General features: G+C 45.0%; 1 protein-coding gene across 2 annotated transcripts in view; it reads right to left on the bottom strand.

Annotated features, from left to right (window-relative positions):
- Positions 1 to 27,919, bottom strand: part of LNX2 (ligand of numb-protein X 2) — a 102,617-nt gene that overhangs the window by 3,244 nt on the left and 71,454 nt on the right. For both annotated transcript variants that reach the window (XM_063127812.1, XM_063127811.1), the window contains exons 2-8: positions 22,934 to 23,430; positions 18,089 to 18,336; positions 12,962 to 13,161; positions 8,500 to 8,868; positions 3,098 to 3,241; positions 2,060 to 2,237; positions 1,195 to 1,426 (exon numbers count right to left, since the gene is read on the bottom strand). In XM_063127812.1, the coding sequence (XP_062983882.1) occupies positions 1,195 to 1,426; positions 2,060 to 2,237; positions 3,098 to 3,241; positions 8,500 to 8,868; positions 12,962 to 13,161; positions 18,089 to 18,336; positions 22,934 to 23,328 (1,766 nt within the window). In that variant the 5' untranslated portion in view covers positions 23,329 to 23,430. The remainder of the gene's footprint in view (positions 1 to 1,194; positions 1,427 to 2,059; positions 2,238 to 3,097; positions 3,242 to 8,499; positions 8,869 to 12,961; positions 13,162 to 18,088; positions 18,337 to 22,933; positions 23,431 to 27,919) is intronic.

Genomic DNA, 27,919 nt, shown 5'->3' with positions numbered 1-27,919 from the left:
AACTGACCATCTTTTACTTGACCATAATTATTCCACAAAGCCAAAAATATTACTTCTTAGATGGCAGCTTGGCTTTACAACTTTAAAAACTGGCTCTTATTTTAATCTTTGCTGTAACCAACCTTTAACCAACAGCTGTAACCCACAGTTACTTCGCTTTATTTGTGTTTAAATTTCTTTTCTTTTTGCTTAAAATAAATTGTAACTCTAGGCTGCCCCTGGTGTTCTAGGATTAAACCTAAAGACAAGAACAGCAGGGATCTGCTTAATGGAAACCTAACAACCATTCAATATAATAATATGTTACATTTTTTTTTAAAAAAAAAGTTAATTTAATTGTTTCACAATAACAGCTAATTAACTTGCGTTTTTTTAATTAGTATAAGTATCAAGCCGGCTGATAAATAAAGCTCCTCCTTTGCTGTTCTAATGAAGTTAATGGTTTCAAAAGACTTTGCCATTATTGGACAACGTTGGCCAGATCTGTTTTGTGCAGTTAAATGTCCGACCCAACTCTTGCCCTGGTTCTTCTGTGAAATCCTGCTGCCTACTCACCAGTTCAGCGTGCAACAGGGATGACAAATTGCAGGAGTTCCATGGTCCATTCTCGCCCCCCAACCCCGGACCTCCCCCACGACCGCCCCTACAGGCTGAATCCCATCTATGCACCAATAATAATGATGATGATGATGATGATAATATACTATACTGTAGTATTTTAATATTATACATTATAAAATTAAAAATGGTGTCCACAGCAGCTCCTGAGCACTAAAAGTGTCAAGTTTAGCTTGCAAGCAAGCTACATTTGAACCTTTTGGCACTCTGTAGCTGCTACAGACACCATTGTCTCGTACCAAAACCTTTTCTTAAAAGAATTGGTTTTTTTTAAATTATGACTCCTAACAAAATAAAACCAACTTTTCCCCCCTCATTGCAGGGGCTCCAGCAGCAGCTGCATGTTGCCCAGCCCTGGTATACAAGATGGAAAAACCAGACAAAGTCATGGAGGGAAGTTGAAGAAGTACTCTAGTACATAGTAGAATGGCACTAGGCCATGCTCAGGACTTGAGGAAAGCTTGCTAAAGGTTGGTTCCGGTGATTTAAGCAGCTTGCTGGAAGGCTCTTCAGAGGCCTGCCCAAGCAGAAAGGCAAGAGCTCCTGAAGACCACAAGCAAAGACACAGATGTTTACCTCGGAAGTCCCAGCCACATCACCCAAGACGGTGACCAGCTTGCATCGTACTCATTCTCACTGATGGTGCTCGGCTGCTCATCGTTGGCCTGGGGCTGCTCTTCTGCAATCTGGACCTCCAAAGCTTTAAGGGCCACAACTGAGGAGGCCGCGCTGGCTTTGAGCATGGCCACTGCCTCGCTGTGGCTTAGGTTGGTCAGGTCAATGCCATTAATATTCATGAGCACATCGCCTGGATTAAAAAGTAAGCGGACAAAAAAAAAAAAAAATCCCGTCACACGTTAGCTGCTTCAGAAGCCTGTGAGTTTCCCCTGTGCAAATGTATACGTTGCCAGGTACATTTTCTTATCTTTGTGTAATATGCTTGAGTCCAAGGATGTGGCCCTTTGGGGTGGGGGCTTCAAGGAAAAGTTGTCCCCCTGTCCTCCCAATATGAACAGCCATGAGTATGCCCGTGTGCTTTAGAAGGGCACAGCACTCACTTGGAAAGGCAAAATCTCCCAAAGATGTACCAGTAGAGGTCAATCGACCTTCTGCCCTGTCCCCTGCTGTACAGTATCTTGTACGTACAAAGGACATATTTGGTTTTTGCACAAAAATGATATTAAGGCAGGCTTCCCCAACCCAGATGTTTTGGACTACAGCACCCACCATCAGCCATGCTGGATGGAGATGATGGGAGTTGTAGTCTGACACACTTGGAAGGTGTCAGGCTGGGGAAGGGTCTATGAAAGGCACTATGAACTTCACTATGAACTTCTCCATTGAAATGAAGTGGGAGCCGTAAGAGATGAACAGAGCTCCCCTGCACGCTTGCACAAGATGCAAGCCGACATGCTGCCTCAAGGATCCATTCCGCTCCCACCTCTTTTGATCCTGCCGTCCCTCGCCAGGCAGCCGTGAGGTTGCACGCTCGTCACGAATATTGGCAACTCCCCACTTTTGCTGCCTCGTCCTCCTGCTACCGTCATGCCAAGGGATTCGTGGGGCTCCTTCTTCACGGTGATGTGCTTCTCTTGGCAAGTCACGCACTGGGAAAGGTCCTGCCAGAGGAAAGGAAAACTGGGATTTTAGGTATACAGTCAAGTCCGGTTGGGTTGGAAAGCCACATTGGTCTCCGTCTCCTCCTCCTCCCCATTTCCCAAAAAGAATCACGATATTGAGCGCCTTCCTGGGAAATGCAAACTGTTGGTGCACCCTCTCCTTTTAGCTGGGTTGAGCAACAGCGCAGTGTCACTCCAACCATTTCCTTTCAGAAAGTGGGGTTTTGAACCACGCTCAAGCATTCAGCACAACTTTTTGCTGCAAAATTATACACTGCAATGTTGGTTGTTGCAGTCCACTCCATGCGCACAGCACTTTTCGTGATGCATAGCAATTTTCGCAGTGCCGAGAATATTGATCTCCAATGTGATTGACAGGTGCCATTCAATTGTTCACAGGAATAGCCATGCCATCCACTGACGGAGACGTACCTTCCTGAGCAACTAACGACACCTACACAGCTGGTGGGCCTAACCCTGCTAGTGATGACTGGACACAATTTCTTTCTTTCAGTGGTCAGCAAACTAAGGATGGGCGAATCTGTCAATTTCAGTTGTGCACATTTCTGTTAATATACACATTTTTGTATGCCCTTTTGCAAGCAATTTCCCCCCCTAAGGCAATGCATTTTTGACAGCTATTTTCACTAATGTACACATTTTCTTGAATGGCTGTTTTAATACACATTTCTTGATTGGAGAATTGCATGGCACAACTGGCACAAATGTCGATACTCTAGGATAACAGCCTTTCAGTTTTCATGTTGGTTCAGAGAGTACAAATTAGTTAGGTTCTCCTGAAAATACGAACCAAACCAACTTCTCCCCCTTATAGCGAAGGCCAACACCATCAACTTTACCTTATGTGGGCTGGGCCTGTTGCTGTGATACAGTTGATGAGATAGATGTTGGCTGATGGGGTGAATTCCTCCGTCTCTGAGAATGCTCACAATCTGTGACTTGGCGGGCCGGGAAATGGCTAGGCTTACTCTCTCTCCACTAGCCTGCAGAATACACATAAAACACAAACGGGGCGTGTGTGTTGGGGGGCTGCAATGAACATGATCGAGTGTATGCCAATCACCTCTGAGAACCAAGCACATTCAAAATATTCTGCAAGCTTAATTCTACAGGTAATAATAACCCACACATTCCAAAGCTGGAACACATTCAACACATTAAGGAAACCACCATTTTTAATTATGAATTTACACAGTTCTTGCTGCAGACATTTTCAGGCTTTAGGCCAGGGGTCTCCAATCTTTTTAGGTCAGTGGGTACATAAGAACGTAAGAAGATCCCTGCTGGATCAGACCGAGGGTCCATCTAGTCCAACACACAGTGGCCAACCAGGAACCTACAAAGCAGGACATAGTGCAATATTACCCTCCCACCCATGTTCCCTCCCAACTGGAGCACACCAGCTTACTGCCTTGGATACTGTAGGTAGCACATAACCACCAGGGCTAGTAGCCATTGATAGCCTTTGCCTCCAGGAGTTTATCCAACCCCCTTTTAAAGCCATCCAAACTGGTGGCCATCACTACATCTTGTGGTAGTGAGTTCCATAGTTTAACTATGTGCTATGTGAAGAAGTGCTTCCTTTTATCTGTCCTGAACCTCCCACCAATCATCTTCATGGGATGACACTGAGTTCTAGTATTACAGGAGAGGGAGAAAAATGTCTCCCTATCCACTCAGGGAGTCTGTCAGGTGGCACATTGGTGTCCCCATGTAGCTGATATTCAAGCATCCATTTAACGCTATCACGCAGATTTAGTACATCTTTTGGTAAATGGCTATTTTAGATTTCTAGAAATGTTGCATAGACATTTTAAAAATAAAACACTAAATATAAAAACGTGAGCAGGCTGCTGCTGCTTTTAGTCTTCTGGCAGCCCTCTGCTGCTTTTGGAGGGAAGGGGACTGAGAAGAGTGACCATATGGAAAGGAGGACAGGGCCTGGTGAAATGCAGCACCTGGTGAAATTCCCTCTTCATCACAACTGTTAAAGCTGCAGGAGCCCTGCCCTCTTTTGTATCTGGTCACTCTAAGGGCAGGGCTCCTGCAGCTTTAACTGTTGTGATAAAGAGGGAATTTCACCAGGTGCTGCAGGCAGACACCTGCTGAAATTCCCTTTTCAATGCAACTGCTAAAGATACAGGAACCCTGTCCTCCTTTCCATATGGTCACCCTAGTCGACTGAGCCTGCCCAGATCATTCTCCTCTGGCCAGACCCGCTTTACTGCTGCAGGTTTGACCTGAGAAGGTCTTCTTGGCCCTCTTTCCTAGCTCTACCAAAGGCACCTCTTTTCCTACGAAGCTCACAAGAAAAGGACATGATGTTTCTGAAGCAGTACCAGAACTGTTCAGGAACAGCTAGCAGTGACCTTGAGATGCTCCATACAGCTGAGAGTTCTGACACAAAAAAGTAGTGTTACACATTACACATGGGAGCAAAGAGTCACCAAGGAGGAAGCGCAATAGCAGCACATGCGTTATAAGGCACATGGGAAGGATAGAAGCACATCTAAGGGACACAGGAAAAACAGGAGCACATCTAAGGGACATAGGAAGGACAGAAGCCCATCTAAGGCACATGAAAAGGATAGAAGCCCATCTAAGGCACATGAAGATAGAAGCGTGTCTAAAGCACATAGGAAGGATAGAAGCCTATCAAAGGCACATAAGGTGTGCCTTTGATAGATAGTGACATCCTCTATCTATCTATCTATCTATCTCAGGCAACCTGTAGAGCAGCCTTCCCCAACCTCATAACCTCCAAAAGTATCCGACTACAATGCTCATCATCTGTTGCCAGTGCCCACGTTGTCTGGGGCTGATGAGAATTGCAGTCCAACAGATCTGGAGGGCGCTCAGTTGGGAAGGTTGGTGTAAAACAGCCCTAAGAAGGATGAAGCTTGGAGAACCGGCATAGTATGCACATAGGTACACCCATACATAAACCTTGTCAACATGTCTTGTGGAGGGGGGCACTTTTAAAAATCATACATGGGAATTGTGACATACATGGGAATTGTCCCCTTGCATGTACACAGCAACATTGTAAGATAGGTAAGACTGCAAGGACCTCAAGCAGAGTTAAAAATATGCCCCACCCCCCAATCTGGGCCCCTCCAGATGTTTTTGCCTACACCTTCCATCAGCCCCAGCCAGCTCAGCCAATAGTCAGGGATGATGGGATTTGTAGGCCAAAACCTCTGGAGGGCACCAGGTAGTAGATGGATGCTATAGAGCATGTCTGAGTCTGGATGATGCAAGTGAGGGGACCATTCTGTGTCCTAGAAAGGTAGGCAGTGTGGTGTCCTCCAGATGTTTTGAAGCATAACCCATCAGCCCCAGCCAGCACAGCCAATGGTTGGGGATGATGGAAGCTGTAGGCCCAAACATCTAGAGGGCACCAGGTTGTCTCCCCCATAGGGAAAGGCAAACTCCTTCTCCCTTCAAACTTGCCTGGGAAACATTCCTTTTGGTCATCAAATATATCAACTGCCAAGCGCTGTGGGGTCGCTTTCCCATCAGATGGTAGCTGTGGGTAGAAGAAGTGTGGATAAAAGACCACAACTCAGCATGCAGAGCACCTGCTTGGCATGCAGAAGATCTCAGGTTCAATCCCTACCATCTCCATCTCCAGTTAAAAGGATCCCACCTAGCAAGCGAAGGAAAAGACCTCTGCCTCAAACCCTGGGCCAACAGACAATACTGGGCTGGACGGCAAATAGTCGGACCTGTTTGTTATAAAAGGCAGCTTCCTAGAAGAGGCATCGCATTTCGTTGCTGGACACAGCCTGGACATGGTGATGAGTGAATGTGTCGGAGTCCCAGGCGTCTTAAACTATTGCACTGTCGGCCAGAACTATAATGATTTATGATGAGAATCTATTAACTCCCCACTGTCATATATATCTACATCTATAGGAGGAACACATAAGTAGTAATTGTTTATGCACAGAATTCCTGCTCTGAGAATTGGCATTCAAATACAACGTGGTAAAGGAAAGAAGGATGTCTGCTATAATACTTTCCTTACAGGATGGAAAAAAGGGGGAGAAACTGAGAGGTTCTCCTCTGGTTGACAAGAGTATAATGGGAGTTAATCAAAGAATGGACAAGGGCACAATGTCTTTGCATAATTTTAGTATTTCTGAATGTGATTTATCATAGCTGCAAGACTGCACGGCTAGACTTCTGGATGTTACAGCCGTTCCCCCCGAAGCGGGAAAATAACCCTGTTTTATCTTGCATGCCACAAGATGCCCTGTTCAGGATTGCTTTCCTATTGAAACTGAGATAATAAACGTGTGTGAAATTGTAATCAAGGAGATGAGATGGCACTGAGGAATGTGGACTGCCTAGCAAGGGGTGTGAAGTCAGCAGAAACATATTTATAGCTTTTTGCGGGGGGAGGCCTCCCTCCAAGCACAGGCTAATGGGTTTATTTCTTTGAGTCCCGTATTTTAACATTCTCTTCTCCCCTCTTCTCCTTCATCCCTCTCTCAACCCTTTAGTCCAGGCTGGGGGGAAAGGGAGCCCTCTAGATGTTGTTGGACCTCACTTCCCATCAGCCCCAGCTAGCTTGGGCAATGGTGAAGGATGATCATTCATTGCCAGCTAGAGGGTTCCCCAGCTCTGCCCCAGACTCTCCCCATGGGTCAACTTATTTTCAAATACAGCAGGGGTGGCCTCCATGTGTTTTGGCCTACAATTCCCAGCAGCACTAGCCAGCATAGCCAATAGTATTGAATCATGGGAGTTGAAGGCCAAAATATATGTAAGACCGCAAGTGGCCCAGCACTGAAATATAGGAAACACCAACTGGCAGCCAGCAGGGTACAGCAAACCCCTGCCCTGATTTTTTGCAGCCCTGTGCCAAGTGGTTCCTCATATGCTGCTTTTGCGCCTGACAGGAGCCCTTCCAGACACAAAGCAAGAGGTTGTCCCAGATGCCAATGCAATGACACAGAGGATGTCTGGAGTGCCTTCTTGTTTTGTAATTCTAGAGGGCACCTCCACAGTTCTTCAGCTTGTGGGGCTAGATCATTCTTGGTCAAGTTCTGTTGGTTCACAATATCATCATCATCTTCATCATCTTCATCACCACCACCACCACCACCATTACCATCATCATCGGGGAGAATTTCCAGTTCTTCAGCGTCGAGATGGGGATGATACGTTTCCCCAAGCTGTAGGCTGTGGCCACTGCCTATCAAAAGAACTGGATCGATTGTCTTTAAGGAGACAGAAAAAGCTGCTGGCTGGCCAGGGGAAGCTGAGACTTGTAGTCCAGCACACCAAGTGGGTGCCAGGTTGGGGGAAACTTAATTATACCAAGTGTATAATGGACCATCTATAATGGACCGTACACTTATACCAAGTGTATAATGGACCATCCACTGGACCATCTAGTCCTAAAATCTAATGCCTGGGGACAGCCCAAGACTATGCTGGCAAACTCATGCTTTTCCTCCATAGTGAAACAAAACAAACTTCTTCCTTAACAACAAAATGATCCCCAGGAAGTGCTTGCAACATACAAGCTTAATATGGAAGCCAGCCTTCACTGCACAAATAAGGGTCCAAGGGGACACCAATTGGTCCAGCACTCTAAAGAGCTTGTCCTGTGAGTGGTGATGTATGAAAATTTTGTAACTGTTCGCAAATCATGTGAAGATGTCCCGTTTGCAACCCTGAATGCGAAGGCAAGGAGGAACGTCACTTTTGGGAAACACTCGCAATTTCCTGAGCTTCCGTTCACGTCCAAACGTGCGCACTTCCACAGGTACGGATACACCACCCCCATCCCATCCCAAAACCTGCTTTACCTTATGGGGGAGGAATGCACATTTGGGGTGCATGCTTAGAACAGTGTGAACTTTTCGTATTTTAAAAAAAGAAAAGGTGCCTGTGTTCAGGTACGAGAATGAGGTGAGATGAACATGGAGGTGGAAAATGGGGAACTCACTCAAATATTGCTTGTTCTCCCATCCTACCTGTTAGTCTGAGATGGCGTTCCTCTATCCATACTCTCTCTCTCTCTCTCTGGTAAAGTTTGACTTAACTGGAATTTACAGCTTGCACGCACTTGTGGCTGTCCAGAAGTGTTGGCCTAAAACTCCCATCATCTCTAAAACATCTGGAGGGCCACATGTTTGCCCACCCCTGATGTACAATATTTGTGACTGTGATATCTAGGAGACAATTGGGGCTGCATTCCTACCCTATGGATTCAACTTAAATTTACCTGGATAATCTGAGCAGCCAGTTCAGGTGTGCCATGCTTCAGGTCGTGCCCGTTGATTGCCAACACTTTGTCGTTGCTACAGAGCCGGCCATCCTGAGCAGCCAAGCCCCCTTCCAAAAGGTCAAGGATAAATACCCCCGGCTCGTCTGTTCTGCGCACCAACTTAATGCCCAGCTGTTCGTTGGAATCGCGTTTGTGCAGGGTCACATGGAAACTGTCCTCCCGATGGGGAGGGCTGTCGCTGTGGTTGTGTGTTCGGCTTCCAAACCGCCTCTCCCGGAGTACGGTGAGGTGTAGCACTGTGCAAGGCTGGGAAAGGATGGCCCTGGCATGGTTGTGGGAGACATTGCTGATATCAAAGTTATTTACCTGAAAGGAAAGAAATGAAAAATTGGGAATTGCAACAAAATATTGCAGCATAAAGTGTTCCTGTTCAGGGCTTCAGCCAGCCATACCCTTTCCCACTAACTCCATTCCATTGCCCTTCCCCATCCCCCCAAAACAGTCAGCCATTGAGCATGCTCAGTCCTCACTGGGCTGTTTTGAGGAGGGTTGCTCCCCCCCCCCCACATTTTGGCCAAAGATTTTTGGTACTTCTTCAAAGCTTGGGGTTTCTGAGGCTGCTGTTACTTCCTACGGTACTTGGAAAATGAGTCTGCTATTAGCATATAGGATTCACTCTTGGTTCCATATTGTGTTCCATACTAGGGCTGCCTGGGCCAAAATGACCGACCATTTTTTGCAAACATTTCCAGCAATGCCCCCCAAAAAACTCCCACCCAGCACCCACCACCCGTTTTGGTAAAAAAACAAAAAACTTCTTATGATGATATTTACTCTCATCTGCCCACAATAAGAGTTCTATCCAACTGCGATATTCTTTATGGAGGTCCAGTGAGGATATCACACTTAGCATTATGTTCAAGAAACCTTCCTCAACAGACTAGCCACAGTTTTTCTGGTTCCTTTGTTTTTAAATTGAACAATTTTAATTCACTTTTTAATCTTTTTTTTTAACTGTTTATATTTATGTTAACCGTTCTGGAATCTGTGTTAGATAATTGAGTGGTACATAAATATTGTAAAATAAAATAATAATAATAATAGTAATAATGACCTTGTCCCGTTCACTATGTCTGCCTGCCCCAGCCTGTCACTCTCTGGATGTGTTAAACTACAACTCCCATCACCCCCAGCCAGCAGGAGCTGTAGTTCAACACATCCTGAGAGCGAGGGGTGGGGGAAGGCTGCACTATGTGGTCGGAAAGACAGGACTGAACAGGAGCCGGCAGGAAACGGCCCTGAAACAGCAGCAGCCAGGGAACACAAGAGCACTGATCAAGATCAAAAAGAATATTTGCTCAATCCAAGTCCCCCAGGTAGGGTTTCTACCCTACTGAGATTGCTAGTTTCAACCTGAAAAACGATACGAGTGGAAGCATTAAACACCGTATTCCTGGAAGATTCTACAAGCCTCACCATCCACGCCTAACTTCTGAAGCTGATGGCCTTTCTTGTCCCAGCCCTCTCTTGGGTTGAAATGCTTCCACATTCAGGTGAAAAAACTCATCACGATCCAACGCCTTTTCTTTTAACTTGCAATAGACTACTTCAATTTTTTCAGTATTTACAAGGCGTCTTGATAAAAACTTGTGTTAGCATTCCTCTCTCTCGCTGTGAGATGGCAATCAACATAGCTATTTTTGCCAGTGGAGAACAGATTCCTACACTCCAAGGGTCAGAATGTATATTACTTAAATCGGTATCTAGCAGCTGCATCTTTTCTCCCAGACTCTAGAGGAGACATAGAGGAACCAATCTGGATCAGGAGTGTAGTATGGAGAGGAGGAGGACTTTAACTCCTCCCCCCCCTACTATGTGCCCAATCTGAAGTGAACCCACTGCACCTACGCCAGAGTAAAACAGAAAGAAAGAAAGAAGACAATGCAGCTGCTAGATACGGATTTAAAGTAATATTTGTTCTGGCTCCAAGAGACCCCAAATTCTAGAAGTAGGAAACCTAGAATTCTGAATCATGGAGATGTATCAGTCCCAGGCAGAGGATCTTAGAGCCAAACTAAAAGTTTTGCTAATTGAGTAGCCAAGAGTTGTTTTGCTTTACTCTAGTGTAAGAATGTACCGTCCGATTTGGATTGAGACAGGAGGTGACCTGGGACAGGAGGATTAAACCTTCCTCCCCACCATTTACTTCCCCACATCACAAAAGGAAACAAAACAGGTGGAGGAAAGTCTCGACTGGCATCACTGGGGGCTCTTTTCCCTTTTGTTAACGCCCCCAATGGATGGATGTATATGTTTGTATAGGGTGGCCATATGAAAAGGAGGACAGGGCTCCTGTATCTTTAACAGTTGTATTGAAAAGGGAATTTCAGCAGGAGTCATTTGTATATATGGAGAACCTGGTGTAATTCCCTCTTCGTCACAACAGTTAAAGCTGCAGGAGCTATACTGCAGCTATACTGTGACCAGATTTAAAAGAGGACAGAGCACCTGCAGCTTTAACTGTTGTGATGAAGAGGAAATTTCACCAGGTTCTCCATATATACAAGTGACACCTGCTGAAATTCCCTTTTCAATACAACTGTTAAAGATACAGGAGCCCTGTCCTCCTTTCCATAGGGTCACCCTATGTTTGTATGCAAGGGGGGGGGATAGATTTAGTCCTTCCCTCCCTGAATACAGTAGACCCAATCCAAATAGGGGCTACCCTTGCTTAAACTAGAGTAATACAGAAGACAAGCCTCAGTTACGTGATTAGCAGATCATGTAGTTTCTCTAGTGAGAGAAGATGCTTCCGGACGCTGGGAACGCTGGCTAAGGAGAGCTCCTGGGCTCTTTGTCTCACTGCCCTTGGCAAGCAAAGCAGCTACTACTTCCACTACCACTGCCTTCCCCTATCAATAGGGTGACCATATGGAAAGGAGGACAGGGCTCCTGTATCTTTAACAGTTGAATAGAAAGGGAATTTCAGCAGGTTTATTTGAATGCATGCAGCACCCAGTGAAATGCCCTCTTCATCACAACTGTTAAAGATACAGGAGCCCTGTCCTCTTTTCCATATGGTCACCCTACCTATCAAGGTCAGTTTCCTTGGAAGAGACAGCAGAGAGGGAGGCAGTTTGAGGTTCAAGGCGATCACATTCCTGATTTGCTCACTCAAAGCAGGCTGCACTCAGAACGGTGTTTGTCCCAGGTGCTTCCAGACTAGGCTTTTATACTGCCATTGACTTGCCTCATTTAAGGCATTTTATGGCAGGCGGGGGGGGGGGCAGGCAACAACATCTTTAACTCCTAACCTTCCTGTGTTTTCCCATGCTTTTTCTGTCGAAGAAAAAATAGAAGAGCTGCACAATGCTTTCTGATTGGTAATAATGATTAAATCCCTCCGTCTGGAAGTACCTCTGATCAGGTAAGGGCATTTCATGTCTGTGTGCTCCCTAGATTGGCTTCCCATGACATCCCTACTTCAATGTAGGTTTGCCAATATCTTCCATCCTGAAATTGTCTCCTACCCACCCCGCACACATATAGAGGAACACCGGGTCTGATTTGAAAGGGCTTGAATGCTCACAAGAAGCAAGTAACAGCTTTCTCAAACTTTGGTTACATAGGGTGACCATATGGAAAGGAGGACAGGGCTTCTGTATCTTTAACAGTTGCATAGAAAAGGGAATTTCAGCAGGTGTCATTTGTATATATGGAGAACCTGGTGAAATTCCCCTCTTCATCACAACAGTTAAAGCTGCAGGAGCTATACTAGAGTGACCAGATTTAAAAGAGGGCAGGGCACCTGCAGCTTTAACTGTTGTGATGGAGAGGGAATTTCACCAGGTTCCCCATATATACAAATGAAACCTGCTGAAATTTCCTTTTCAATACAACTGTTAAAGATACAAGAGCCCTGTCCTCCTTTCCATATGGTCACCCTAGGTTACAGCAAGGAGAAAGTTGATAAGAAATGTGTATTGGTTTGTATACTGGGGGTGAGGGGAAGAGGAAGAGGAAGCTATAGGAATGATCAATACTAATACACACAGCTGTACTCAGTAAGTTATGTGAACGTCTTATCCAAAAATAACCTCGCAGGTCACTGACAGCTACAGGCAACGGAAGCATTTCACGTCATTCACAAAAGGAAGAGAGAACATTCAGGCCGACTTCCCCATTTGCAAAGATGCAACAGAACAGAAACAGTTCTGGGATGCAAACCCCAAGAGTCACGTAAATCACCAGTATCAATACCGAAATGGCAAATCCTACTTCGCCTGAATAATAATCATGTTTCCCGACCAGAAGCTGCTATCCTAACATTTGCCTGGAACAGAGAATTCCAGCCGACTGCCAGGAAACGATGACTCCCTCTCGGCCGCCCACCGCTTGATATAGTGCAGCACTGTCCGGACACACGCAAGTCGAGAAGAATCTATAATTAGAGACGTACTTGCAATATTTGATCCCCGGCAAGGAGCCTTCCGTCTCTGGCAATAATCCCATCTCGATAAACCTCTTGAATTACAATGTTGATCAAAGGTGTTTCGTTGCCACCCACGATGCTAATTCCCAGCTCAATATAAGGATTGGACCGATGGATTTCAATGGTTGTGATCTCGCCTTCTGGCAAACTTGGCGGCTGATGAGTTGCTGCCCGATTGGAAAAGAAAACAAGACGTACAACGTAAATACCCTTTTTGCACAGAGCAAATTGTTGGACAACAAACAAACATGCCAGTAGCCAAGCCTGCACAACTTGCTACCTGCAAAGCCAAAAGCAGACCGCTAGATTCATGTATTGTGGCCAATGGCATAGTGGTAAATTTTCAGCTGTTGGCACGTAAACACAACCCAAGGAGAGTCCAAATATGCAGGCAGCAGGGTTGACCTATCTCTCTCTTTCTGTATTATATACCTTTTGCAGGTCTTTGTTAAAGGTAAAGGGTCTTAACTGCCCATTAATTCAGGGCCAGGTCATCTCAAAATACATGGCACTGCAACAGGGATAGCTTTCAAAAATATATTGTTGCTGGGAAATTCCATTTGCCCACCAGCTACTGTGATGATTGCCGCTAAACTCAGAGGGAACCGGGAATGCTGAGGGGCATGGTGGCAGATGACATCAGCGTCCCTGCTAATCAAAAAGTCCCAGTGCTTCAACCCTATGAGTCCCAGCTCCACTACAACACAGATTGTGATCTGCCAAGGTTATGGACAGTTTCTATGTTTTGGCATTCTCAGGCAAGCCACAAAACCAGGACGTTTATTGAGCTCTGAAGGGCTGTCAGACGTGGCTGAAGGGTGGTAGAAGGACGCGTGTAGCACAGGCCGGATTATGAGTTGCAGCTGCTTCACTGTGATCAGGACTGCTTTTTGTTACGAAGCAGTTTGCGACTTGTAAAGCATCTTACAAGTCTGAGTAGGAAAAGTATTAACACAGCCCACACTGACATCTTGGAATCTCTCTCTCTTTTATAATCCTGAATCTGCAAAATCCACCTTTCCTGTAAAACCTTTGGCACAGCCCCTACTTCCCATGCCCTACTGCAGAGGTGGGCAACTTGTGGCCCACCAGATGTTTTCGCCTACAACTCCCATGATCCCTCACCACTGGCTATGTTGGATAGGTTTGATGGGAGCTATAGGCCAAAAACATCTGGAGAAACACAAATTGCCACCCTGGACATACAGTAGCTAACTCTATAACTAAGCTTAAGTATGTGTAACTCAAAGAGCTAAACATTGCTTCTCTGCTTATCTTACTCTTGCCTCCCCTTCCTCTGTGCTGAATTGTAAGCAACTTGGGGCAGAGACCTGTCTTCCTGTCCTCTGTAAAGCAGCGGTATCAAACCTCTTTCAGCCTGAGGGCTGAATTCCATTTCAGAGAAGCTTTTGGGGGCCACATTCCAGTGGTGGGTGGGGCAAAAGGGACAGGCCCCAAATACCAGCATATTTCAGCTTAAAGCTTTTATGGCTTGTACATAAGCCAAAGAGAGGCATTTCAACCATTTAGAATGGGTGAGGGGGATGAACAAAGGCCGGGAACCCACCAAATGATTGGCAGCCAGGGGAAAGGTAGGGTGACCATATGGAAAGGAGGACAGGGCTCCTGCATCTTTAACAGTTGCATTGAAAAGGGTATTTCAGCAGGTGCCATTTGTATGCATGCAAAATTCCTGGCAAAAGTCCCCCCTCATCACAACAATTAAAGCTGCAGGAGCCCTGCCCTCTAGAGTGACCAGATACAAAAGAGAGCAGGGTAACCTGTAGGGTGACCATATGAAAAGGAGGACAGGACTCCTGCAGCTTTAACTGTTGTGGTGAAGAGGGAATGCATACAAATGACACCTACTGAATTTCCCTTTTCTATACAACTGTTACAGGATACAGGAACCCAGTCCTCCTTTCCATATGGTCATCCTAGGAAAGGGGGCCTGCCCCTCTGGGGAATCCAAAAGGGCCAGACTGGGTCCTCAGGTGAGCCCGCATGTCTGAAGTTCAAAACCCCTGCTGCAAAATGTCAGGCACACTGACGTTAGTATTGTTGATTATGTAGTAATTACTTCTTCTTCTTCTTCTTCTTCTTCTTCTTCTTCTTCTTCTTCTTCTTCTTCTTCTTCCTCCTCCTCCTCCTCCTCCTCCTCCTCCTCCTCCTCCTCCTCCTCCACAGGAATATCACTCTTTTTTAAATCACATTTGCTCTATTCAGTTTTTGCTACTTTCCTGCTCAGCCCTAGCCAGGTTTATTTGGAAGGCAAGGCCCACAGCGTATGCACAATCTTTGCATGTGAAAAAAAAAGCATTGGGAGGGTCCATAATAAGAGTGTTGCCCCCTAAAGAGAAATTCAAACTAGATTTGAAGGAGTCCTGCTCAGGCAAAACTTTCAAGGAACGTCAGTAAGATTAATGAAATTGCTCCGGGAAGCGGGCTCAACCACTGCAGCGACCGTAGTGATCAGAAATATGGAAGTGTTCATTCAGAAGGCTTTTGCAAAGCAGGAACAAATACATGCAACCAAACGAGACACAGGCCATGGTAGGAAATGGAAGCGGAAGGGCTCCTTTCCTTTGTGATAAGACTTTGCTTCCTCCCTAAAATTCCCAGATGCTGGAGATGTTACTGTGAGGTTATTGCAAATAGATGTTGCCATTACTCAGTAGCCTTTTTGTAGGACAAAGACAGCATCTGATACATGGGAGAGGAGTGCAAATGGGGAATGTAGCAGTGCAATCTGATACATGTCTACGCAGCAGTAAGCCCCACTGAGTTCAATGGCACTTACACTTGTGTAAAGTGTATAGGATTGCTATGGATGTACGGATTTTGTTAAATCCATTCTGCCTGTGTTTTGTGGATTGTCAGGCATCTTCCATTCCGTCATCTGCTCAATGACAGAATCAAATTTTTTGAATGAGAATGTAGTTTGTTTACAAATGTGCAAGGGTGCATTTGCGTAAATCCCCCTCCCCCCCCCGCAAGTTAAAAACAAAACAAGACAGGCTGCAAGCCTGCAGAATCTACCCGACTAGAGAAAAGCTTGTCCGCTATGGAATCTGCAAGTTGGATTCTTCTTCTTCTTCTTCTTCTTCTTCTTCTTCTTCTTCTTCTTCTTCTTATTATTATTATTATTATTATTATTATTATTTACATTTATATACCGCCCCACAGCTGAAGCTCTCTGGGCGGTTTACAAAAGTTAAAAACAGTGAACGTTAAAAAGAAATATACAAAATTTAAAAGCATAAAATACCAACAAAAACAGACAATATCCATTTAAATCTAAGCCCATTTGAATCCATTGCGGATTTCTCTGCCGACCAGCCTGAGGTTGTTGAGGTGGTTAAGAAATCACCCACAACTGTAAACAGGACATGGGTTCTGAGTGGTTTGTTAAGCACCCCAACAACTCAACCCAGCTGGATTAACCTGTAATGACAAGCCACAGTGCCCCCCTGGCTGTAGCTTGCATTTGAAAAATGGCTGCCGGTGCCATGACGACAAGCCCTGCGGGGAAATTAACCCATGGTGGCTTGTCATTCCGTGTGAACCAGGTCACTGCGTCACCATTGGTGGAGTGGAGCTCACAGGGTTTAAGTGCCAGTGATGTAATCTGCCACCCCACTCAAGCTTCCCTGTTCCTTCTACAACCTTCTGAACAGCTGAAGAAAAAATGGATTTTCCTATCAACAATATGTTGTTGTGAGGTATCCTGTTGTACTGCAAAGTATTTTTGGGGTGGCCTGGTCTTGAATGGGCAGTTAATGCCCATTCGCTTTACCAATGGCCTGCTCCCGGTGGACATGAAAACTGCTAAAACTAGTTTATTGATATGACTCAGCCCAGCCACCTGCATTTTTGGACTCTGCTTGCGGGCATGGCTACGATGAGCAATCACACGCCAAAATTTAACACTACACCACTGTGCATCATTAGATCAGAAGGCTTTAGACAAGGGTTAGAATCCAGCTTTTCCCAACCTTGGGTCCCTAGATGGTCTTGGACTGCAACTGCCATCACCCCCAGTGGTCAGGGATGAAGGGAGCCGTAGTCCATCAATATTAGGGTACTCAAGATTTGTAAAAGTTGGATAAGGTAAACCCAACAGAGGGCAGTCTTTGAATGGGTTATTAGCCATGATAAGCTAAATGGATACTCCCTGTGCAAGGCAGTTTTGCTAGACCCAGCAGCTGGAGAAGACTAACAAAAGCTACTAGTCCTGATGGCTATATGCTACCTCCAATATCATAGGCAGTATGGCTATATACACCAATTGCTAGGGAGCATAGGGGTGTGTGTGTGGGGGGGCTGTAGTTGCACTCATGTCTTACTTGCGAGACTCCCGTCAACAGCTAGTTGGCCACTGTATGAACAAGGTGCTGGACTGGATGGACCCTGGAAGCGGTCCCTTGCTTTTAAAACTTCTGGAGTCATTTGGCTTTCCACCGCTGGAAACTGAATACTAGGTGAGATGGGCCTTGGTATCATCCATCCAAGCTATTGCATCCAGTTGGGTTTGAGCAACATAAAGCATGGATCAAGAGTGACTTATGGAGGAGGAATGATACAATCTAGTGAGATAAACTGAAATACGAAAACCAAAGGTGACATGCCTAATCAGAGTGAAAAACAAGAGCTGGAATATCCTTGGATTATGTAAGCAAGCCTGGGATAATTAGATGGCCATTTGTTAGCTTGTGCTGGAGAGGGCTTTCTCCAGCTTACCTCTATGGGTACCAAGATGGACAGAGGACCAAGCATGAGTTTCAGGTAGATGTTTCACAGGGAACAGGGGAAAAAGTACATGGCAGCCAAATGGAAATTCACCTTCTTGCTTGGGTGACTCCCAACAAATTATGCCTCTCAGCCTTCTTTCCTGATCAGTACTTGACATCTAAGGCTGCAATGCTGAGCTTGGGGAGCTGATTAATTAGATCTATCAACTGAAATGGCTGTTTTGATTGCTTACAAACAGTGCCCCGATTAATCAGGTTGATTAATCTGACTTTGAGACTTCCTCAGTTTTAAGGTTTAATGTAGGCAGAATAAATACGATGTCGAAAGGAAAACAAAGCATACTGTCAGCTCCCGTGTTCTCCTCAAAGGCAGGGTTGTCAAGGCCAGATTCATCTGTCCACACTGGAACAGTTGCTGATGTAACGTTCTGCTCCGCTGGTGCTGTTCCTGTCCCAGCATGCTCTGCGTCAGGGGACTGGGAACTCGGGTGATCTATCATGCCGTTCTCGCTCTCGCTCTCCATGTCTGCCTGCAATTTGCTGTTTTTTCTTCTCTCCAAGGCAGCTCTTCGGTGGGAAGCGCCAGGACACCTAGGGACAAAATGCTACCGTGTCTTCACTAGAACAGGGAATAACACAAAACATCTGAGCAAAATTAAAACTTCCTTCAGCTACATAATCTAGTGCAGCCTTCCCCAACATGGCGCCCACCAGATGTTTGGGATGGCAACTCCCATCATTGTGAGATATGTAATAGCGAGTATAATAGGAATAGGAGATTTAAATTGGTTAGAGGAAAAAATGGGGAAAGGGTTAGATTGGAAGTTAGAAAATATATTCTTTAAGGATCATAATTCAAAGTGGAGGAGGGGAATTGAGAACACTCTTTTAAAGAATGTGTTAGAAATATGGCGAATATATAAAAGGAAATTGGTTCCAGTCATTTCCCCAATAACACCAGTGGTGGTAATGAGGGAGTTTCCTGAAAATTTAAAAGAGGGATTGGTAAAGAAATTAAAAGATGAGAAAGTACTTAAAATAAGAGATTGGATGGAGAAGATGGGAACTAAGGAAGAAATAAAAGAAAAATTAAAAGGGGGAAATATATCATGGTTCAATTGTATCCAAATGGAACAATGGACCAAAAAATGGCTAAAGGATAATAGAGAATGCAGAAAGAATACTAAATTTGAGGATTTGATCTTACAAAAAGAGAAAGAAAAAGAAGAAAATAAATCGATAAAAGGATTAATGAGTGAAATATATAAGATATTATTGGAAATGGAAACTCAAGAAGATTCTGTTAGGATGGTATGGGAAACAGATTTGAATGAGAAGATAGAGCAACAGGACTGGGGGAGGCTATGGAAACAAAGAGTGTTGAAAAAATGTTTGTAAGGATAAAAGAAATGTTATGTATGTATATGATTTATTATGTGTTGTTAAATAACAAAAATTATATTAAAAAACCCTGCCCTTTGGCTGGGGCTGATGGGAGTTGTATTCCAAAACATCTGGAGGGCACCACAATGAAGGAAGATGACCGCATCCTGCTACAATGCTGAAATTTCACTGAGAAACAGTCAATTGCCACATACGCCCTCCAAACTGAGAGCTTTACTCAATATTCACACTATTATTTTGGGAGAGGGTAGATATTAACTAGTCTGTCAATGAAGAACTCTTTCTCTCTCATAAATATTTCGTCTAGGCTTTGAAATTGCCTAAACTAGGAAAAGTATGAAAGAGAGACAGACAAAACTAAGGGCACATTCCCTTAGTTTGCTGGGGCATGCATGTTGGGAGTTGTAGGAGGTTTTTTCCCTGCCTAAACCTGCATAGAATTGTGCTTTAAGGAGAATAATTGGCTTAGCCAGGACTGTTGGGTCATCAGTGTCTTCATACCTGCCACCATTTGAAGCCTGCACTTTCAGAACCTTTCTTTCATCCTTTCTTATGGGTGCGTCCCCAACTGTACGATCTTTGCAACCCAATCGAGGGTTAACCTCAAATTTTAGAGCAGGGGTGTGCGCGCGAAATGACATCCGGGGGCTGCAGCCACCATTGACCCGCGCATTGGGCTCTGAACAGATCAGAAATAGCATGAGAATTCCTCTTCCTGCCTCCTCCCAAAACCCCTGGTAGCCTCCAGGCCAAGGGCATGGTTTTGGGAGGGGCCTGCGGAGGAAGCCCAATCACCCTCAGGCCAGATGGGGACCTGCAGCAGGCCGGATTAGGCCCGTGGCCTGGAGGTTGACCACCCATGTTTTATAAGAAGTAGATGGACTAATAACATTTGGGGAAGAAGGGCTGGTGAAGGAGCTTGTTGACAACTCTGTCCTCTTGACAATTCATGTAGATGTCAGACTCTGATCCTGAGGTCCAGGTAAGTATAGGAACTGTTTTCTCTTTAGGCAACGTTTGATTAGGGGCAACTCAAAACTGAACTGAAGAAAAGGAGAGTGGTGGCAAGTCTGAAGGGAGTGAAATGTATGGATAGATGAGTCTAACATACTCCCAGGGGCTGCAGGCATGAGCCATGTTCATTTGGTATCCACAAATCAAGGGTACCTATATAGATGCTCTCTCGCAGAGACAAATCACAGAAGTTTCATATTTTTGGTGTTTGGGAACCTTTCCAGTTACTCTGCACTCATCTTATGTATTGTGAACCACTGAGAGGTTTTACTATATTAAGCAGTATATAAATGTCATCAACAATGTATTTACTCTTGCAATCTCCTCCTACACCTATGCCTATCATGCTCTATCATTGGCTAACTTGCTCTTACGTCACACAGCAGGCTGCTGAATGCCAAGGGAAGCTTGAGATGCCTTATAACAAATACTCCAAGATCGAAGAACTACAAACTGCAACATGATCAAAAACAAAATTGATAAATGGCAGAATGTGATGTGCCTGTGTTGGGTGGAATCTGCAGGACTAGAGTTTAGAAGCATCCATTAATGAGAATCTGAAGGCACTTCGGTATTAAACACAATATAGGTGGCTCCAAAAAGATTCATCATGGTATGGGAGATAATGGGTTGGAACCATTCTACACTAGGCAGGATATAGCACTATGAAAGCGGTATATGGCATGTGTCAATGGGCCCCAACAGTTGTCAATGCACTTCAATACCACTATAAAGCAATAGTGTGACTCCTGCCTTTTATATACTGCTTTTATACCACTTTCATAGTGCAATATCCCGCATGGTGTAGATTAGGCCTTAGTCTGGATCCAACCCAGGAAACCTTGAATTCTGCAGACTGGACTGACTGCTCAAATCCATGTAATCAGTGTCAGCTATGAATATTAGCAAAGCAGCAGCATGGGCCCAGCTCACAATAGGTGTAATTTTATGTGACTGAAGGCACCTGGCCTGTGCCCCCTTCCCACGCAAAAAACATACAAGTTGTTCCTTTCATTGTATGCTGCGCTGCTACCCTTACTGTTTTTCTGAATCAAATAAAAAGCCAGCAAAAGTTCAGAAGATGACTTTTGGTAAAATACATTCCAAAAAGCGATGAAACATTAAGAAGGCTCACAAACACCGCATGCTAGTGAATTAACGTCCATCTGAGACTCGTGGGGGTTTATTACAGATGAGCTGGAAACGCTTCCAGAGGTCTGTGTCTCTTAAGGGAATCTGCTGAACCTGAAAATCTGATAAATCAAGGGGATGCTAATGAGGCAATAGGGTAATATGGGGGGGCGGAGTTAGTGACCAGGAAATAATTACATTTGTGCCTCATTCTTCTAAACCCCTTGTTAAGCTGCCTCGCAGATTGGCCCCACACTCCAGCGTTGCCTCAGGGTTACACTGACATTTCATTCAGCTTTTACGCTTAAATGAAGCAGATTATTTTGTCAATGGGAACGACCAAGTCTGAATCAGAAGGTCTGCGATGCTGAGGACGACTAAGTCTCGTTCCAGTTCCGTGTAGTCCAGCATAATAGAGGGTGCTGGCCTTGAACCTGGGAGGGGGGACCTCGACCTTGAACTCGAGACATGGACACTTTGGGTGAATCTGGACAAGCAATATTTCTCAGCATCGGCTTCCGGTCCTCAAACCTAGAATAACGAATGGCGTACCTCCTGGGGTTGCTGTGAAAATGAATATGTTATGAGCACTAAAGCACTTCACATGCTGAAAATGCAACAGTAATGATGGCAGCAGCTTGGAGGCCAGCATTCATTTTCTCCCAGAGGGATTCTGCAGGCACCAAGAATTCACCCAGAAGATGTCCTTAAGCAAACAGGGGCATTTCTTGGCCCTCTATCCAGCAAGGCTATCTCTATGCCTTTCTGTTCTGGGATATGTGCTTAATGTGACTAGCACTGGAACAAGCTTTCTGCCTCCCTCAGGTTTTTATTAATCTCCTAACCTTGGGGGTATTATATAGACCTGGACAGAGGTGCATCACGTGTTGATTCCACACGCAAGTAGAATGCCTGAATAAGGCAAGAGCAGGGATGCACAACCGTTACACCTCTGAGGGCCCACATGTGAGGCTGGCTTGGGGACTACAAACTCACATTCATGTATGTGAGAAGCAGTGTAGTGTTTATGTGCATGTATGTGGGAGCCAGTGCAGTGTAATGGTTGCAGTGTTGGACTAGGACTTGGGAGATCCGGGTTCTAGTCCCTACTAGGCCATGAAGCTCACTGGGTGACTTTGGGCCAGTCACTGACTCTCACAGGGTTCTTCCGAGGATAAAATGGAGAGGAGGACGACTTTGGGTTCCTTGGAGGAAAGACAGACTACAAATCTAATACATATATACAGTGGTAGCAGGGGGATCAGGTCACCCAAAGGGTGGGGGCAGCTATAGGAAAGGCCTTGTGGGGCTGCATGAATTTCCTGGGCCACAGGTTATACACCTCCAGGCTAGAGGGCAGAGACAGTCCCTTTCTTTGATTTTTGTCACACCTACCTGATCCACGACTGTCCACTTCTCACTGGCTGTGATCAACACCAGCGATGAGACAGAGGGGAGGGGAGAGGAAGTACATAAAGGATGGCAGAGGGGGAACTTTAAGTAGCAGGCAGGTTGAAAGGAAGCTAGAAGGGGGAAGAGGAACTTGGAACAGCCTGTTTTTTCCTCGAGGGAAGAGAGAAGCCCGTGAGTGGATGCTTATTCCAACCAGCTGCATCTGTCTCCCCGCCTCCCCGCTTACCTGTTTTTCAGGTGGGCCTCCAGGTCGCATCGCTGCATCACCTCCTCACACACCGAAGAAAAGGGGCACGACACCAAAAGCTTGTCGAGCAGTTTGTGAACGAGGATGCTGGATTTTTTGCACAACTTAAAATGGAGCCTTTTGCGATCCAAAGGGCAGAAATCCTTCTCCTGCAGGAAGTTCCGTAGGCACTTATAGCAGAATGTGTGACCACAAGGGGTGTCTAATGGCTGTAGCAGGGGCTGAAGGCAAATATGGCAGACCAAGTCATCGTCCACGTCGTTCTGGTAATTGTACAAGTGGTTCTCCCTCGTCCAATGCTGTTGGCCACATTCAAAGCACAGAGGGTTCAAGTTCTGCTCCACTGAGACGGTCTCTTCATTAGCGGTGCCCATGATAAAACAACGTGGTTTGGCTCCCTCCTCAATGGGAGAACTTGCTTGTAGAGGTTTTATTCGTTCTGTATGGTTTTTGCTGTTTAGCAAGGAGTCATTTTTCTGAAACATTAAAAAAAACCACCCCACATTATTGATACAAATAATTCCTGCTAAGAATATATATGGTGAGCAAGAATACTGAGTGTCTGTGGCTCAGTGGTAGAGCGTCTGCTTTGCATGCAGAGGGTCCCAGGTTCGATCCCTGGTACCTCCAGGTAGGGCAGGAAAAACTCCTGTCTGACATCCTGGAGAGCTGCTACCAGTCAGTGTCAACAATACTGGGCTAGATGGACCAATGGTGTGACTCAGTATAAGGAAGCTCCCTATGTTCCTAAAATGCACCCCAATTTAATCACAGAGAAAAACTCCATGCCTAGGATTGTGTGTACCCAGACTGGGCTAAAGATTTGGTTGAACACAGAGCAAGAGGTTTCAAGGGGGCTAAATTATATCCCCTTTTTTGCATATCAGTTAGGTGGCAAATTCTGAGCATAGTGGGGCTATCTCACTGGTGCTCCTCAGGCTCCTCCCACTGGTGGCTGGTCTCCCTCCCCAAAATGCCCCTCGGCATTTCTTTTTTATCTAGCACAGTTCTGGGCATTCTGGGGAAACCAAAATGGCAGCCATCAGCTAGGAGAGGGCTGGAGAAGAAGCACCAGAGAATGTTTGTGTCCCTTCGCCAATGAACCCCACCCACCCCAATTCCACATTCTGCGAATGGAGGTATAAAATGGAAGGGAACAGATTTGACACAGCAGTAGTGTATACTATCTGCCAAAAATGAAAATGAAAACCTAGGGGTGGGGGGTGCACTTATGTTATATGATGATGTTAAAATATTAAATTAGAAATGTTTGTTTGTTTATTTATTTATTTACTTACATTTATATACCGCCCCACAGCCGAAGCTCTCTGGGCGGTTTACAACAATTAAAAATAGTAAACATTAAAAGTATACAAAAATTTAAAAACCATAAAAACAGTATAAAAACAAGAGTATCCATTTAAAAACAACAATTCTGGGGTCCATTAAAAACAAACTTAACGTTGTTAAATGCTGTTAAAATGCCTGGGAGAAGAGAAAAGTCTTGACCTGGCGCCGAAAAGATAACGTTGACGCCAGGCGAGCCTCATCGGGGAGATCATTTCATTCCACAGTCGGGGGGCCACCACTGAAAAGGCCCTCTCCCTTGTTGCCATCCTCCGAGCTTCCCTTGGAGTAGGCACTCGGAGGAGGACCTTAGAAGTTGAGCGCAGTGTACGGGTAGGTTCATGTCGGGAGAGGCGTTCCATCAGGTATTGTGGTATAAGGTAATTCAATTTTATGTATTATGTTTTTATTTGTTTTGTATTGATGTATGTTTAAGTTCAAAGAATATATATATATATATATATATATATATATATATATATATATAGAAAATGAAAACCTAGGGCTCGCGCAGCCCAGACCACCCCCCATGACAGGGAAACCTAAATGCTGCAAACTGTCTACATGATACGAATTGAGCAAATTTCTCTTATTTTGCACAAGATTATAAAACTTTTACAGCTTATTCATTCTGGTTTTGCTAGTCATGGGGAGAAAGCAAAAGAAGCAAAGCAAAGGGGACCAAGCTACCATTTTGTTTTGGAGCTGAGAAGCAGCTGTGTGTGTGTGTGTGTGTATGTGTGTGTGTATGCAGGCCTAATCCTTTCCCTTCTTGCTTTAACTCTGCTCACCAAAGCTCTTTTCCTTAGAAGGGACTGCCAGGTTTTTGTTCCATTGTTACATTCAGTTCTATGGCAACCATAAGAGCTAGAAACTTGCTTTTTAAAAAAACAAATGCTGTGATTCCCAAGAAGCTGAACAAGTCACCCGATATCGCATTCCGTATGCTTTCGCCACCCCACCCTTCCCGAGTCAAGCCATGGCCCCATCACTGCCAAAACTCTACACGGAAATACACACACAGCACTGATCTTTTATTTTCCTCACAACACAAATATTTTCCAATGCTATGGCCCAGCTATTATGTCCTTTCTGGCCACAAGTGAGAATACGTGGTACAGCAGCAGCACAATTTGTTTCATTGATTAACGCAAAATAAAAGCTTCCATTGTGCAGTGAAGATTAGGAGACCCCATTAATTAAACCTGACCTTTAAAGGAGGAGGAAACCCAGATCTATGTGCATAACAGTATGCAGTCCAGGCATGTTATGCAGTTCAGCAAGTCTGCATGTCAAAGGCCAAGTTTACTAATCTCTGCAATAGGAGATTAGCAATTAGATTATGACCCTGTTCAGACAACATGTTAAGCCAGCCACAGTGGTTAAGCATTTTGAGCTAAACATGATGGCTTAGTGTGTCATGTGAACCATGCCTAACTCTGGTGGCTACATAACCACGGTTTAAACACGCTCACTAACCATTTGCTGCAAAAGGGTTAGCGGCTTAACCATGGCTTAGCGTGTCATCTGGTTTCAATGAGAATTGCTTATTTTGCTGTCTGCATTTTAATCTTTCATTTGGGCATGGGAATGGTGTGATCCTGCGGATGTTGGTAGATTGCAACTCCCATTAGCCCTAGCCAGCATAGCCAATGGTGAGGAATGATTGGAGTTGCAGTCCAACAACATCTAGAAGCCCACACATTCCCCATCCCAGCTTTAATTAGTTTGCAACATGTACTCTGTTTTAAATTGCTTTGCTAGGAATGTGGAAACACAGAATGCTCCTACATACTGAGTCAGACCCTTGGTTCATCTAGCCCAGTATTGTCAACACTGGCTGGCAGCAGCTCTCCAGGGGTTCAGGCAGGATTCTTCCCAGTCCTACCTGGAGAAGCCGAGGATCGAACCTGGGACCTTCTGCATGCAAAGCAGCTGCCCCTGCCCATTTCATTGTTAGCCACTCTGGGCATGTAAAAGACAGAAAGGCCATTCAGATGCAATGAGACACTCTGGCTTAACACAAGCCAGGATATTTGCTCCAATGCAAGTATGTGATGGGAGGAGAAAACGGGTAAGGGAGAAGTGCATAGCTGTGATGCTTGTTTCCATGTCCATAAACCATGGTTTATGAAGCCTGGAACAATAATTCAAACTGGGCTACTGGCTCTCTGCTCATCACAGGCCACAGCTAGACCTAAGGTTTATCCTGGGATCATCTAGCGTTCGCCCCTGCCTGAGCACTGGATCCCCTGTGTGTCACATAGATAAACAGGTTTGACCCCTGGACGATCCAGGGATCAACCTTAGGTCTAGCTATGGCCTCAATGTGCCAAAAGCAGTTTCCCTGTGTGGAACAGATCTCCCCCACTTCACCCCATCTGTAGTTATCAAGTTTAATGGCATCAATGTTAAATGGATTCAAATTTACAGAGGTTTTCTTTAACCTGGAACCTGGAACCCACTTCTAACTGTATTTTCAGATCCTGGCTTAAAAGAAACCCTGCTGGTCAGCCTTCACCATGGCTAAGGTGGATGCTGACAAAGCACTTAACCATTTTAAAGAGGGGATTTGCTCCAGGGAGTGTCCAGAGACAGGGATCTTCTGTGACAGGGCTAGGTAACTAGCTGTGTTGTATTACAAGTCCCACATTCCTTGATCATTGTCCATGCTGGCTGGGGCTGATGGAGGTTGTATTCCAAAACAACTGGAGGGCACTGAGCTGCCTACCCCTATTCTATGGCTAACTGTAGATCTGCTAACTGTGCTTAGCAAAAAGGCAGCGTTACGCCTGCTCCAATAGAATAGCAGCACACACATTTGATATATGGCACAGAGGGCAGATCACGTAGGCAGGCTACTGTTATAAATAGGTTTCATAATTAATAGCTGACAACCAATACCCTGGCTTTTCTGTCTAATTAAGTAAAACATGCAACACAATGAAATGGAGAGAAAGCTACTCCAGTGTGTGTGTGTGTGTGTGTGTGTGTGTGTGTGTGTGTGTGATTAAAACGTCAGTCTTAGCCAAGTGGTTAGTACTCACATGTTAATGATATTCTTCCTCTGGTCTGTGTTAACCAGAGTCTACACTAACAAGATAAATATTGCAGAAAAACTAACAACAAGGCACCAGAGATATATCGCATGTGTTGCCTACAAAAGGGTCCAAGGGTCCATCCCTAGCACTTCCAGTTAAGAATATGCTCGAGACATTTGCCTGAAACCCTGCAATGCCACTTTCAGCCTCGGGAGACCACCCCCTCCCTAGTCCATTTCAGGGTAAATCAACCTGTGACAGAATTTCCACCCCTGAAAAGAAAGACGATAACCAGTTCTTCACTGCTTTCACTCTGATTCTCCCTCCATCTAGTTAAGTCACTTGGAAATAGTGATTTTTAAAGATGCAATAGTCTGTTTTAAGGCAAACCTCTGTCATTTTCTAGCCTTGCTTGGCAGAAAACAAGACTTTGGGAGGAGGAAGATGAGGATGAATTTGATTTTTATACCACCCAATAGCTAAAGCTCTCTGCATGGTTTACAACAATTCATAAGATAATAAAATACAGCATAAACATTTAAGGATATAAAATTTAAAACAATTTAGACAGCTAAAA

The sequence above is a fragment of the Elgaria multicarinata genome, chromosome 5 (assembly GCF_023053635.1).
Source record: "Elgaria multicarinata webbii isolate HBS135686 ecotype San Diego chromosome 5, rElgMul1.1.pri, whole genome shotgun sequence".
Classification (NCBI taxonomy): Eukaryota; Metazoa; Chordata; class Lepidosauria; order Squamata; family Anguidae; genus Elgaria; species Elgaria multicarinata.
This window is presented reverse-complemented; position numbering and strand designations above follow the sequence as displayed.